Genomic DNA, 14,288 nt, shown 5'->3' on the forward strand with positions numbered 1-14,288 from the left:
TGGTGTTTTGTATGAATTTATGATTCTTATATTCTTTTTTTATAATGTATTAAGATGTTTGATGACATGTAAAATTATGGAATGAAATATTGTGTAAGATAACGGTTTATTTAGTTTACCAAAGAAATAGACCTTATTGATACAATATTTCTCCCATACAGACTTTTTATATTTATTTTATTCGTATAAAACTTCATGTAGGAAAAAGAAAAAAAAACAACCGATTAGTCAACATTTATATGTTACGGCAACATTTATTCAGTTTGATTTTAGTTAGAAGAGAAAACGAGTGAAAGCGATAGGTGGTAAGCGTGGATTGAGGGGTGGGAAAAGTTTTTTAAAAGGTATTAAGAGGAGGTCCACACACAGCACTCACCACTTGTGTAATTATTTAATTATATAGAAATTGTAGTAAAATTATAAGAGAAAATATAAGGGAATTTATATCTGTTTTTGCCTTTCTGGGATGTAGGTGTAATTTCAAAATATACAAGAATAGAAGCTCAAATTAATTATTAAGTTTTCGTACTTCAGAAGAAAGATAAAATATTATGACAGTTGTGAGTTGTGAGTTGTCCAACATTATTGATACACCAAACCTTAATGGGTGTTAACTGTCAACAGCATGAATTGGGTGTTTGTTTATGTTTATGTGTACATAGTATTTAATGAGACCTAAATAAGTTTCAATCTTAGTAAACGTTTAGAAATCAACCATATCATAAAATTATATACATTCATATCTTTATTACTTACAAAAGTAACCTCTAGCCATACCAAAAGTTCCATTACATCCATTATGGGATAGATTTATCCATGTATATGCAACGAAACATATGGTGAGAAAGTAAACAATATAATGTTACTATAACACCTTAAAGTTTATTCTTTTGTTTGGCAGTTGCTTAAGAATAAGATTCCTCTTTCTTTGAATTTTTGAATCTGATAAGGAGGGAAGTGCATGTGGCTTCGAGTATTCACACATTAACATTTTGTTAGGGTGAGCAAAACTGAATCTGAAAATCCAAAAACCGACAAAACCGAAACCGATGGTTTGGGTTTAAATATTTAAAAATCAAAAAATGGGTTTTGAGTTCGGTTTTTAGTACCTCAAACCGGCCCATATAACCGACTCAACCCGTTGGGTTTGAAATTGATCCGATCCTCTATAATATATAATTATACTATTTTTCATACTATTTTTTTTTATTTGTAGATGAATTGGTAAGTATTTTTTTCATATTTATAAGTTTATAATTCAATACTAATCTTTTTTTATTTGGAGATAAATTGGGAAATGATGAAGTGACTCATATAGATGAAGATTGAAGATTGAACTTGGTTGTAACGACAATTTGGTTGTTTTAAACTTGATTGTTTGCTACTTGTTTTTGTTCTTAAAAACTTGGTACACTTGGTTCTTTTAAAATTTGATTGTTGTAAGCTTTTAGCAATATACTTTTGATGCTATGTTGGTGTTGAAATTGTTTTTTTATTTTTAGTTTCTTTAATCTAGGTTGTTAAATTTGTTTCATTTTTTAAGTTATAAAGATTTGCTGAACAATAGGTTACAACCCCAAACCCATCAACCCATAGGTTGAACGCAAAAACCAAATCAAATGGGTTCTAAAACCCAGAAACCGAAATACACGAGTTGGGTTCGATTTTACCCTAAAACCGACCCAACCAAACTCATGTTCGCCCCTACATTTTGTACTTTCCAAATGATATTCCACATGCATTCCAAACTATGGTATTACCACACCACGACTACCACTAGTATCGATCCATTGATATTATAGTCTCTAAAACTACCAGGTTATCCATTTCTACTCTATGGTTTTTCAATCATCAAGACAACGACAATTTACAAACTTATACTCGATATATTACAGGCATTAAGGTGTTGTTTGTTTTTTGAAGAAAAAAAAATATCTTCAGACATCTTATTGTTGCGCGACGCAACACATGCGCAACACTTTTTATCTCGCAACTGTTTATTTTTCAAAAGTTTCCGGATTAAAAAACATTTGCGTATGTTCTTCTTGGCGCAACACTTGTTTTGTCTCTTTCTATGTCTTCCAACCTCTTATTCTTCTTCTTTTTTTTTGCTAAAATATTGATTATATATTATTGAAATCTTATTTCATTTTTTTTTGTTTTGGTTTATTCTTGTTGAATTTTTTCTATATTGAATAATAATAATTTGTTGATGAAATATCATTATTTTATGCTAAAATATCTTTATTTTTTTTGTTAAAATATCATTATTTTTTTGCTGAAATATCATAATTTTTTGCCGAAATATCATACATTATTAAATTTTCGAATTATAAAATCAGTTTATTTTAATTTTTTAAATGCAGATGTTAAAAAAAAAACAAACATACTTCTTATTACAGTCTGCAGCCTTTTGGTCAACCTCTTCTACTGTAGCGGGTTGCAGAGGTAGTCCCCAGACTTTATGGATTTTTGTTTCAAAGAAACAAACAGCACCTAAGACTATCCTATTCAAGATACTAAATTTTAAAATTCATAATAAATTACCAAAATACCCTTCTTCACCATAATAGGTTGTAAATTACTTTTCATACACTTAACTTATATGTATAACTCATAACACTTATATTGTTAGTTAGAATTAAGATTTTACACTGGACAAAACAAAAATAATAAAAAAAATAGACTAAAGTGTTTGTTTTTCGTCTGTAGATCTTTTTATATTCTTCTGTCTGCATCGTACAGACCACGCTTAGACATTAGGCTTCACAGACTGTTTATTTTTTTAAAGACTACAGACTTAAAAAGGTCTGTGTGTCCTCTTCTTGGCGCAGATGCAGACCAAAGTCTTCAAACATCTTCTAGTCTAATATATATATATATATATATATATATATATATATATATATATATATATATATATATATATATATATATATATATATATATATCAATGCTGTAAAAATCCCGATTAGGTCCCGATTAATCCTTAGGTGCTAGTTGACCGATTATAGGGCGCATAACGATTAATACCTGAATATAAAATGAGTAAAGTAGTAGAACCTGATAAATTTTTAATACTTTAAAGAAGTTATTTCACAATAGGAACTATTTGATGTATCATTAGTGTTGTATTAATCATATTAACTTATTTTGTTATGATTCTAGTGATATTTTCGAGCTGCTTATATGATATTAGGCATATCATATAAGTTAATCCTGAAAACTTCAAATAGTCAAAACACAAAATGATAAACGGTAAAATGATAAATTTAGGATTAGATCGGATCCCAATTCTACGATCCTACCCAAATACGATGTGTATATGATCCGGCTCGTTTTTTTTTCTTACCTAGGATCGTACGATCCTACGTTCAAAATCGTGATTTTGACAACCTAGTATTATTGCATTCCCTAGTGTTATATCTTGTTTTCAGCACTTGGGTTAGTGTTATATATGTTTGTTCATAACCATTCATTGTTTGAGTAAAAGAGTTTTGATGTTAAGCACCGTGTCAATTAGTGTTCAACTACATGGTAAAAAGTATATGGGCATTATAGTTATGCTATCGAGCTTTAAAACAAAATCTATGTGGAGTTAACATTAGTGGGATATCGGTTAAAGGTCAAACCACATGATGAAAGTTGTTAATTATACAACACAATCGATGCTTGAGAGTCTGATAACTCAAAATACGACTACATGGTCAACAAGTATATCATTCAATTTATCGGTTGTAAGTTGGCTAAATATAATAGTATTATTAAGTTTGGGATCATTTGGCTGGATTGTACACCCAATTGAATTTTTCAAAACAATATCAGTAGAGACATATTCCTGATTTTGAACATAACGATATAAGCATTCAAGATTGTATGCCAATGTAGCTGAAATATGAGATTAGTTGGTGCTAACGGAATCCATTGAGTTGCACTCATTTGCCCCATATATTACTACTGGTGAATAAAATTATTTGGTATAATTCCTAATGGCTGTTTGATTTAATCTAAGGGATTGCATGAGACAATTCATCATCATACCTCTTCCATCTGTTGACTCTATGGTCAATGAATTGTTATTAAACGAGATTAGTCTTAAGTTTCATATCAATAATGGTCTAAACCATCTATTACTCCTGTTATTTTTGTAGCTCCACAATGATCTCAACCTAATAATTACACAGATCCTGATGCTAACGTTGCCATGGATAAATTGTTAGGGTTTAAGGAGTTCGACAAATAACAAATGATTTCATTATGAGTAATAATGCAAAAACAAAGAATAAGAACACAAACAATTTATGTGGTTTACACGATCATCGATTATGTCCACAGGAGAACACGAGAGAAAATTTTATTATTTCTGCCAAACAACTTGAGTGATGTAGGTTACACGAATTCAAGGAACATAAATACTAGGTTACACAATCATCAGGGTGCTGCCTTAGCTCCCGCAAGGAGCCACTCCCCCTTGATCTACTTCCGCTCTTTCAGGAGTGATATCCCATGCTTGGTTTGCCTAACAACTACTTTTGTTGACCAATTAATCCTGCTAAGACTGATTAATTCATAATTTCCATCAAACACGTTAATCGTAATCGATTGGTGGTCGTTAAACCATTAATTCTGATTTCTACAACCATGCTAAATGTTTAAAATAAAATTATATTTTATTTTATGGGATCTTAAAGATCCATAATACCATCATGAGTCCCACATGTTGACAACCTTATAGCAATGATCTATTAGGATGGATGCTAGGCTAGATGCCCAAAATCTCATGTGCTTGTAGGGTGTATACGCTCATAAACTTCCCAACAAGAATAATGCGACGCATCCTAGTCATTTTTTAAACAGCTTTCAAAGTCCCACACGTGTAAAAAGCAAAGTTAGTTTATAGGTTTCTTCCTACAGTTTTTTTTTTCTTGTTTTTTCTTTTCAATACTTATTTCTATTCTTCTATTCTTTTTCTTTTATGTGCATTCATGTACACTTTTTTGGAGATGAAACTGCAATGAAACTAAACCAATATGCAAAGTAAAAGCCAACAAAAGGTATTATTAAAGTATAGATTTAATTTGAAGTGGTAACAAACCGTTAAAACCAAAATAAATATTTAAAAAGAAAAAAAAAAAGATACACAAATGACAAAACCCATCCTCTTTTTTATCTTTTTTGATATGATATTCTCTCTTTTTTTTTTGTTTTGATAAATAACATTTTTTAAAAAGAAAATATAAATAAAAAAGGAAAGAAATCATCACAAAGGACTAAAAGGCTCAGGAAGGGACTCAAACCCATGATCAAACAAAAGAGCTTCATCAGTAGTCTTGTCATCCGCAGTATGCAACCAGCTTGTGTTTTTAAGGTCTTCTTTGAGTAAAATAGCATCGTATCTTGAACTCTCATACATGTCAACTTCCGATGATAGTTTAGAAGAATGTGGGCTTTGATCTTCCATGGGCCCACCACCTCTGTTCCATAAATACCCATTATTACTGTAATTCCCATTTTCAGATCCACCGCCATCTACAGAACTTGCACGTGTAGCTGTAGGGTGGGCCCTGGAGTTGCTTGACCGAATGCTTTGTGGGAAAAGCGTTGACCCTGAAAGTGGTCGTACACCTCCATTTCTTATATCCTGTTACACATTTTAAAACATACCAATATTAATTAACATCTATTTATAAAAACTAAAAAGAGTATTTATTGATTTATTCAATATTCATACCATATGTTTAATCGCCATATCCAGTGATTTCTTCGAGATATTCCTCCCAAATCCTGTTCCATTTTCCGAATTCGATGACTTTACTGGTTTCCTTGTTACTGACTGTGGCAAATGAGAAGTTCTTCGTGGATCCAAACTCTCAACAACATTCCCATTAGAATTAGGACGCGACCTTCCGCTTCCGGAAGGTTCCGGAAGCCGTCCCCTAATCACATTAGGGGACGAATGTCTTCTCGTGATGGTCCCACCTCCGGTGTTTGAATTGTCTAAATTACCCTTCACGGTAGTGGACCCACCTGGTCTTGACCTACCAGCAGACAGAGGTCGATCCGGTAAAGTTGTTCTAAGATTCGGCGGCGTTTCATGAGGGAAATCAATTATATTCATAGGCTGAGGTGGCGGGCGTACACGTGGACTAGGAGAACTCGGTCTTGAAGTGGACCCCACAGCACTACTATTACTACGTCCATTTGAAGTCAACCCACGTGAGGCTGAAGTCAAAGATGAGGTGGATGGGGTGAGAGAAGGTGTTAGGGTTCTACGTGTAGGGGTTGATGACCTGGAAGGTGGGCGAATTGTAGGTGAAGGTGTCAAGCTTCCAGGTGTTTGTGGTCTTGAAGTAGGTGTTGAAGGTCTTGTGTTTTGTCTTATTGGGGTTGGGGTGGGGGTGGGGGTAGGGGTGGGGCGGGTTCTAGAAGGAGTTGAAGTTCTTGAAGGGGTTGTTCGGGTAGATGGGGTAGAAGGTCTTGCAGTTTTGGTAGGAGTAGAAGGTCTTATATAAGAAGATACAGAAGCAGAGCTTGTGTTTAAAATGTTGGTGTTTCTGCTAGAATAGTTTGTATATTGTGTGGTGGAGATGGAGGATCGAGTCACTGAACTGCTTCTTGCAGGTCTTGAAGGATGATTGGTCTCAGATTGAGATACAGATAGCTGTAATTCAGGGACATTGATGAAGATGATGATGGTGAATGATTATCCTAGAATGAGATCATGGTAGTAGAATTAGAAAAGAAAACTAACCCTTGAAGTTTTGTTTATGGAGCTTGATCTTACTGAAGACTTGCTTCTTGCAGTGACACGTGCAGGTTGTTGAGACTCTTTTCCATCCAAAGAAGGAAAGAGAGGAGTTCCTGGGGGAGTTAGAAGCCTGTTAACACAAAAGGTAATGCTTCATATTTGTAATTCGAAACTTATGGTTTCAGAAATTAAGAAAAGAGATAGAAGCAGTTTTGTTACGTTCTTAAGTGTAAGTGTAAGAGATGATATCAGGTAATTAATGAGAATTCATGGAAAATCAATCGACAAACACAATAATTGGAAACGGGGAGTTAAGTAGTATACTGGTGTATAGAACAGGAGGGTATCTATTAGTACACAGCTGGAATCAGATGGAAGATGTAAGTAATCTACCAACAAGATAATGTGATTTGACAGATCTGTCATTTAATACATGTGATTCTGGAAAAGAATGAAGCTAGATCTGAGCTAAAAGCGAGATCATGGAGTTACTAGAAATCTTACCAATCGTAGTCATTCTTTCCCCCTTCGTTAGAATTCAGAAGATCATCTAATATGCTTTTGGCAGGTTTTGCTGATCCAACTGAAAGTCTCGCTAATCTCGCTTGCACTGTAGAAAATTTCAATTAAGAAGAAGAAATTGTTATGTAAAACAAATAATCGTAGTGATTAAAGAAGTGGGAACAATCGGAACGTTAACATAAATCCAAAGAAGAAGCATATTATAGGGGCAAAAAGTTAAAAGTTTATTGCAAATCCAAACTAGTCAAGCAAAATCCTAACATAAACGACATCGTTTTCCAGGATTCATCCCCAAAATACTTCAGCTATCGTTTTCAAATTGCGCTTTCTCGTCACAAAACCATATCATGCTTTTACAACTCCGACAGGAAATCGTATAGAATACATGAAGCATATGAATCAAGTTTAAGTACCAGAACTTAGAAAACAAAAAAAAAAGGTAAACGTACAGTCCGATTCGTCGGAAGAGGCGGCTGGGAGACTAGTGCGACTACGAGAGAAGAGATCCATGTTGTTGCTGCTGTTGAAATTCTCAGATGCGTTGTTTTTTGTGAAAGACATTCCTCGCCGGTGAGACAATATTCCGTTGGTCATAGCATTATGATTGTTGCTATGATTATGATTCCGACCTCCGGCACCGACCATAGAGTCCTTCGATGAACTCCGATTCATCATGATACACCAATAAAAACTAGGAATTCATGTGATAAACTCTGGAAAACAGATAGAAAAAGAGAGTCGATGAGGTTGCTTGGCTCGTGCAAGATTTACGTCAGAGAGAGAGAGAGAGAGAGAGAGAGAGAGAGAGAGAGAGAGAGATCTGGTTGACGGAGTAGATGAGTGAAGTTTACGAGCAGCCATGTGACTATTTCATCCATCCACCTTCCATTCCACTGTATCAATTTTTATTTTATTTGTTTAAATCCAATCCATCTTCAAATCGGATCTACTTATAGTTACATTTAAATTATATTATAATAAAAAGTACATGTGTAAAAAGATATTTGCTTTATTACGTTTCATAATTTTATTATAAACAAAATTATTTGTTGTGTAACATTTTGTGCATTTCTTTTTTTAATGTTTGTGTTTCTAGATTAATTCAATGAGCGAAATAAAAAGTCCGGTGTGTTATGTGAAACCATTGAATTCAATTTTTTTAAAATATAGCCTACCAAAACTCCAGTAGACCATAAATGAGAATCTAAACTATGTGATCACTTGTAGTAATTGGTAAAACTAGTTCAAGTTATTTAAAGCTTATGTGGTCCTTATATGAGAAAAAAATAATAAATTAGAGAAAACATCTTTTACGAAAACATTTGGAATTACATGAAATTATGAAAATTTACAAAAAACAAACAAATATATCTAACATAATAATAGTTGGTTGTATGAGATAGCAAATTAAATTAATAAAAATACATAAATAGCATGTATTATATATGTAACGATTGTAAAAAGGGTTGAAACCACATAAACTTGACACTGTCATCAAATCTTATTCATAAGATCAGTCGGTGTATTCTCATTGCATAGCGATAGTATCTTCAACTATTGTATTTACTCTATCGATGTTTTGACCATATACAACATTCTAGCAACTACAAGATTCCCCTTCATTACTGTCCATTGGTGATTTCCAAAGTCAACATGGTATCCTTCGACATCCAATTGACCCACTAATACCAACTTTCTTTTCAGATTTGGAATGTACTTGACGTTTTTCAACATCCCATACAAACCTATGGTTGTCTTTAGGACAAAATTGCCAACTCCTGTGATATTTAGGCTTTTGTGATCGACAATTCGTACATCACCGTCGTAATGCTTGAAATTATGCATCACGTTTTTACAATGACTCATGTGAAACAAGGCATCACATATACACAAGCAAATAAGGACATCATCAAAATCTTCTTCTATGTTAACTTCCTTCTTCCCTTTCTTGGTCGAAGGTTTTGGGAATTGATTTTTTAGGTGTTCGTTCTCTTTGCACTTCTAGCAAGTAATATCCTTCTTGCTTTGAGATTTCCTTATCCACCCGGATTTCCATATCCCCCTTGAAAGTTATACACAATCCAATAAATAAGATGTATTTATAGTGAGTAGTTACATTGACCTAAAATTTTGGGTTAGGCCAATAAGCCTCTGACACACACACGTAAAATCAAACTTGTTCTCCAAGATAAGAAAGTCAATATTGAAGCTCTAACTAAAGTTGTTTTGTTGTCACTCAGGAATGGAGCTTATCGGAACTCCACAATAAAGACTCTTTTAGACAACTCTAAATCACAATAGAGACTCTATGGACAACTCCGGGTCGAAGCTTTAACACTAAAACCCTATGCTTCATAACCTTTGACCAAGACTGCGCTCTTTGTTACGCCCTACGTCGGAGTTGTTACAACAACTTCGCCTTCACCCTTTCGGTTAGACTCCACATCTCAACATCCATATCATCCCATTTCACTTATATATACACTATTTATCATTTTTTATATTCTTTGTAGTTTGAAAATAATAACAATGCAATAGTTATATATGAAATGTTTTCCCCAAAATTAAAACTTAAAATTTTGATCTTTTTTGGAGATTTTGAAGAAAAAATAGATTGTGTTATAATGTGTATGAATTGTGTTCTTATGCATATAGTCGAATATGTCTGACCCTTTCGCATTACTTAATGGAATTTCCACGCCTAATACAATATTTTGATATGTGCTCAAGTTAGTAGCAATCTAATAGTGCCTTTTAAAGAATCGATGAACTAACATTGATTTTTAAAATAAGACTTTGTTTTAATACTTACCCTCCTATATTAATATGATGCATTTGTATATCTTTTAACAACTTACTTATGTTTAATAAAACACTCTCTAAATATTACTTCATGGTATTTCAAGACCATTTATATGCGTCGGGGAATTATTTACACTCGTATTCTTTAAGAGATTCCACTTTTTGATATATTTTTAGATGGGATATCGGTCCTTTGGAAATACTCTATTAGATAATGTGTAGTTGACACACATTCTACTTGATTCATTGATTATTTTCACCAAGGTTAGTTGCATATTCCGATGAGAATGTCCCCTTCAGATATTATCTTATACCAAATTTTACAACATCCAATATTGCTTTGCAAATTTTCGTTGCCACTTTTATTTTCTTATTTGGGATGATTTATGGTTAGTCTTTGCTTAACTATCTACATTCATGCATCCATCATGTTCATTGCTTGACTTGCAAATACTTGGATGTTGAACTTGTCAAGATGTGTTTCTCATTTCCAAAATAGATGAATGTTTTATTTCATTTAGCTCTCAATATCTAGTTTAATAGGTGTTGGTAGTGAACTCCATATTCTTTCCGATTTCTCAAGGTCAGGGCCGGTCCAGACGGTGGGCAACCCGAGCGACCGTCCAGGGCCCACGTATCTAGGGGGCCCACAATTTTTGGGCTATGTAGTGTATATATATAAAAAATATTACCTAATTGGTTTTAAGCCCTAAAGCTAGTTCAAACTCAAATTAGCTCAAAATATAAACAATTTAGTTTGTTTGTTATTGTTAATTGAACAAGTCTATAGTGAATATTAAATGATTTTTTTTTGAATCTTTATGATATTTGTCCTTGATGGACCTTTTTTTCTTTTCGTCCCGGGCCCCATATACGTTTGGACCGGCACTGCTAGAGGTATAAGTCATTGATCACTCTATTTTTCTTCCTTTCCATTGTCAGCATCTACTTTTGGTCTTTCATTTCGATTATACACACACACACACACACACACATATATATATATATATATATATATATATAACTGCTAGAGGTATAAGTCATTGATCACTCTATTTTTCTTCCTTTCCATTGTCAGCATCTACTTTTGGTCTTTCATTTCGATTATACACACCCACCCACACACACACACACACACACACACACATATATATATATATATATGTGTGTGTGTGTGTGGGTGGGTGTGTGTGTTATTTAGCTACATTTTTCTCTTGCCGGAGGCATGCTATCTAGCATAGCCATCCCCATCCCCAAGGCTCTTGTGTAGAACGTAATCTATTAGAAGTGCACGAATTTCATATAACTCATGATAAGTTATGCAATCAATACATCTTTCTGTTCAAGTATATTATAATAAAACAACTTGTTACATTATAAATGTCATCTATGTTAGATTAAATAAGGGTTTTGGTGGAAATCCGAATTCCCAATGAATCGTGTAAGGTCACTTTCCGAATTGGTATTTCTATCTTATGCCCGACTTATAAGAAATCCAGTATAGGATAATCCAAATGGAGACGCATGAATCTAGGAACAAAAATGTAAGCCAAATTGCTAGACAATTCTAAGACTGCTTAGAAGATAGATAGATAGAGAGAGAGAGAGAGATGAGAAGGTTGTAATACGACTCAAATAGGAGAGTCGTATATATACTTGGTGATTAGGGTTTTCGTCTATTGAATTGGTTAAGTAAATCAGGAAATTAATGACATAATCAATGATTTCCACAATGGACGAGATCTGTAAATATTACTTCCCAATATTCAATACTATTTAAATGAAATTTTAATAGACTAATTTAAACAAGCTCATATAAAGGGTGTTTCAGGACCATTTATATGAGCCGGGAGATTATTTCCATTCGTTTACTTTAAGTGATTCAACTTTTTGATATATTTTTAGTAGGGGATATCGGTCCTTTGGAAATACTCTATTAGAGTATGCATAGTCGACACACATTCTTTTTGATTCATTGTTTATTTTTACGAAGGTTAGCTGCATATTCTTATGAGACTGTCCCCTTCAGGATATTGTCTTCTACCAAATTTTAAGACATCCACTATTGCTTTGCCCAATTTCATTTCCACTTTTATTTTCTTACTTGGGATGATAGATGGTTAGTCTTTCTTTGACTATCTCTCTGAATTAGCCAATGACTCTACCCCTATAACCCCGCAAGGGGGTGCGACCCCATTGATCCTCGCTATTTTGTGGTACCGACTTATCATTCGATCTTATATATGTGTGTACACCTGTAACATCCAAAAATTCACAAAAACTTTAAAATTTTAAAATAATCCCAAGTCATCACTTGTTTACAAAATAATTTTCCAAAAAATTTTAATTATCAGAGTATTCCCAAAATCATAAACAAAACATGAGGAGGTGCACGATCAAGCCTTCGCCTTCCCACGATCATCTGAGGTACCTGAAAGATAACCCAAAACTGTAAGCCCAAATCTTAATGAGTTTCCCCCAAAATACCAACACAACACAAAACAAGAACAATAACAATAAACAACATGCATACAGAGCCTTCAAACTGATAGGAACGCCCCACCGGCCTATATTCAACCTGGTACGCTCATAGAATATTCAGCATGACTGGTACGCCACATCGGTGATGGGTTTTGTGTACTCTAACATTCCTATGGTGCACATATAACCCTAAAGCTTTGGATCTAAGTTTTCTCTAATTATACATGCAACATTGTTGTTCCAAAGCATAAAGCCTAAACTAGCATGCAAGGTAACATTTGAATCATAAAAAACAGTTAGAAGATTACCTTGTGTAGTAGCTTGCTTGTCTTTGACCTTGTAACATCCATAAAAATCATGCCAAATTTAAACTTTTTAAAACATTTAGAAACCAACAGTTATTACAAATTTATTTTCAAAACAGTTCTATATCAGAGTATCCCAGAAACATAGTTAAAAATGTGAGGAGTTGTACGATCATGCCTTTGCATTCCTACGATAATCTCAGGTACCTGAAACTAAAACTGAAACTGTAAGCCCGAAGCTTAGCGAGTTCCCCCAAAATACCGATACACAGAAAATAATACATATACAAATAACAATATGTAAGGGGTCCACAACTTTACATACTGGATTATCACTAGGCCCACAGTGTGATTCTGGCTTGCCTTCCGGGCCCACATCTCACATCTGGCTTGCCACTAAGCCCACAGTACGAGTCTGGTATGCCCTGTCCGGCCCTCATCTCATATCTGGACTGCTCATGATCCCACGGTATGAGTCTGGCATGCCCTGCCCAGCCCTCAACTCATATCAGGAATGCTCCTAAGTCCTCAGTATAAGTCTGGGATGCCCTGCCCGGCCCTCAACTTATATTTGGAATACTCTAAGGTTTGTTGGCTACTGCACGGAGCAGTACAACCTCAATCAATCCCACATAAGATGTCGACATATAATATAACTAATGCACATACAAATAATCAGATAGTAACACAGGTAGTCCTACAGATTTACCAAGTGGCATAGCAACTAGCAAGCATAACTAATTCATACTCAACATAACATTAACTAATAGGACATCAGATCCAATGGGCCGACATTGGTGCTTTCGACCCCTTAGTATAGTGAGGATAACTCACCTCACAAATGTCATATTGAAGTGGTAAGCTCAAACTCTTGAATCACAGTCACAAACTCCACCACCTATAATTGCCAAAAGACTATTTCCATAAATTTTCAATTTACCAAAATACCCCCAGAAGTCAAACTAGTCAACCCTTAGTCAAATTCAAGATCAATAGTCCATGTTGACCCAACTCGTCGAGTGTAGCTCACTGACTCGTCGAGTCCTTCCAGAAATCGAGAAGTTGTGAAACCCCCCAGTTGATTTGACGCGTTTCTGGACAACTCGTTGAGTCCATGTGTGTTCACAGTAGAGAAAACCCTAATTGTCTCGTTGATTCATCTTGGTGACTCGTCAAGTTCATGCAGAAACCCTCAAGGCTAATCTTCATCGGACATGCCGAGTTGGCCATGCAACTCGTTGATTCCCTTCAGTCCTTTCTCCATTTAGATGCTTATAACCCACCCTAAAGCTCCATATTATAGATCTGAGTTCCTAGGGCATACTTCCTACGTAAAGTTGCAAACTTTACCTACATGCAAGGTGCTACGGGTCAAAATCAAGCTAAAGAAGAGGTTCTAAGTGAGGAAAAGGCATTATCTTGCTTAAGGC

General features: G+C 34.5%; 1 protein-coding gene across 2 annotated transcripts; it reads right to left on the reverse strand.

Annotated features, from left to right (window-relative positions):
* Positions 1 to 5,038: 5,038 nt before the first annotated feature.
* Positions 5,039 to 8,180, reverse strand: LOC145015636 (uncharacterized). Of its 2 annotated transcripts, none has more exons than XM_078974107.1 (5): positions 7,720 to 8,180; positions 7,253 to 7,358; positions 6,752 to 6,861; positions 5,732 to 6,661; positions 5,039 to 5,641 (listed from the first exon to the last, which is right to left on the reverse strand). In XM_078974107.1, the coding sequence occupies exons 2-5, from the start codon at positions 7,263 to 7,265 to the stop codon at positions 5,261 to 5,263; spliced, it is 1,434 nt and encodes a 477-aa protein (XP_078830233.1). In that variant the 5' UTR covers positions 7,266 to 7,358; positions 7,720 to 8,180; the 3' UTR covers positions 5,039 to 5,260. The 2 variants fall into 2 exon arrangements, with proteins under 2 accessions (XP_078830233.1, XP_078830232.1); XM_078974106.1 differs by having other exon boundaries at positions 6,752 to 6,878.
* Positions 8,181 to 14,288: the final 6,108 nt, after the last annotated feature.

Source organism: Lactuca saligna, chromosome 9, assembly GCF_052625555.1.
Source record: "Lactuca saligna cultivar CGN05327 chromosome 9, ASM5262555v1, whole genome shotgun sequence".
NCBI lineage: Eukaryota > Viridiplantae > Streptophyta > Magnoliopsida > Asterales > Asteraceae > Lactuca > Lactuca saligna.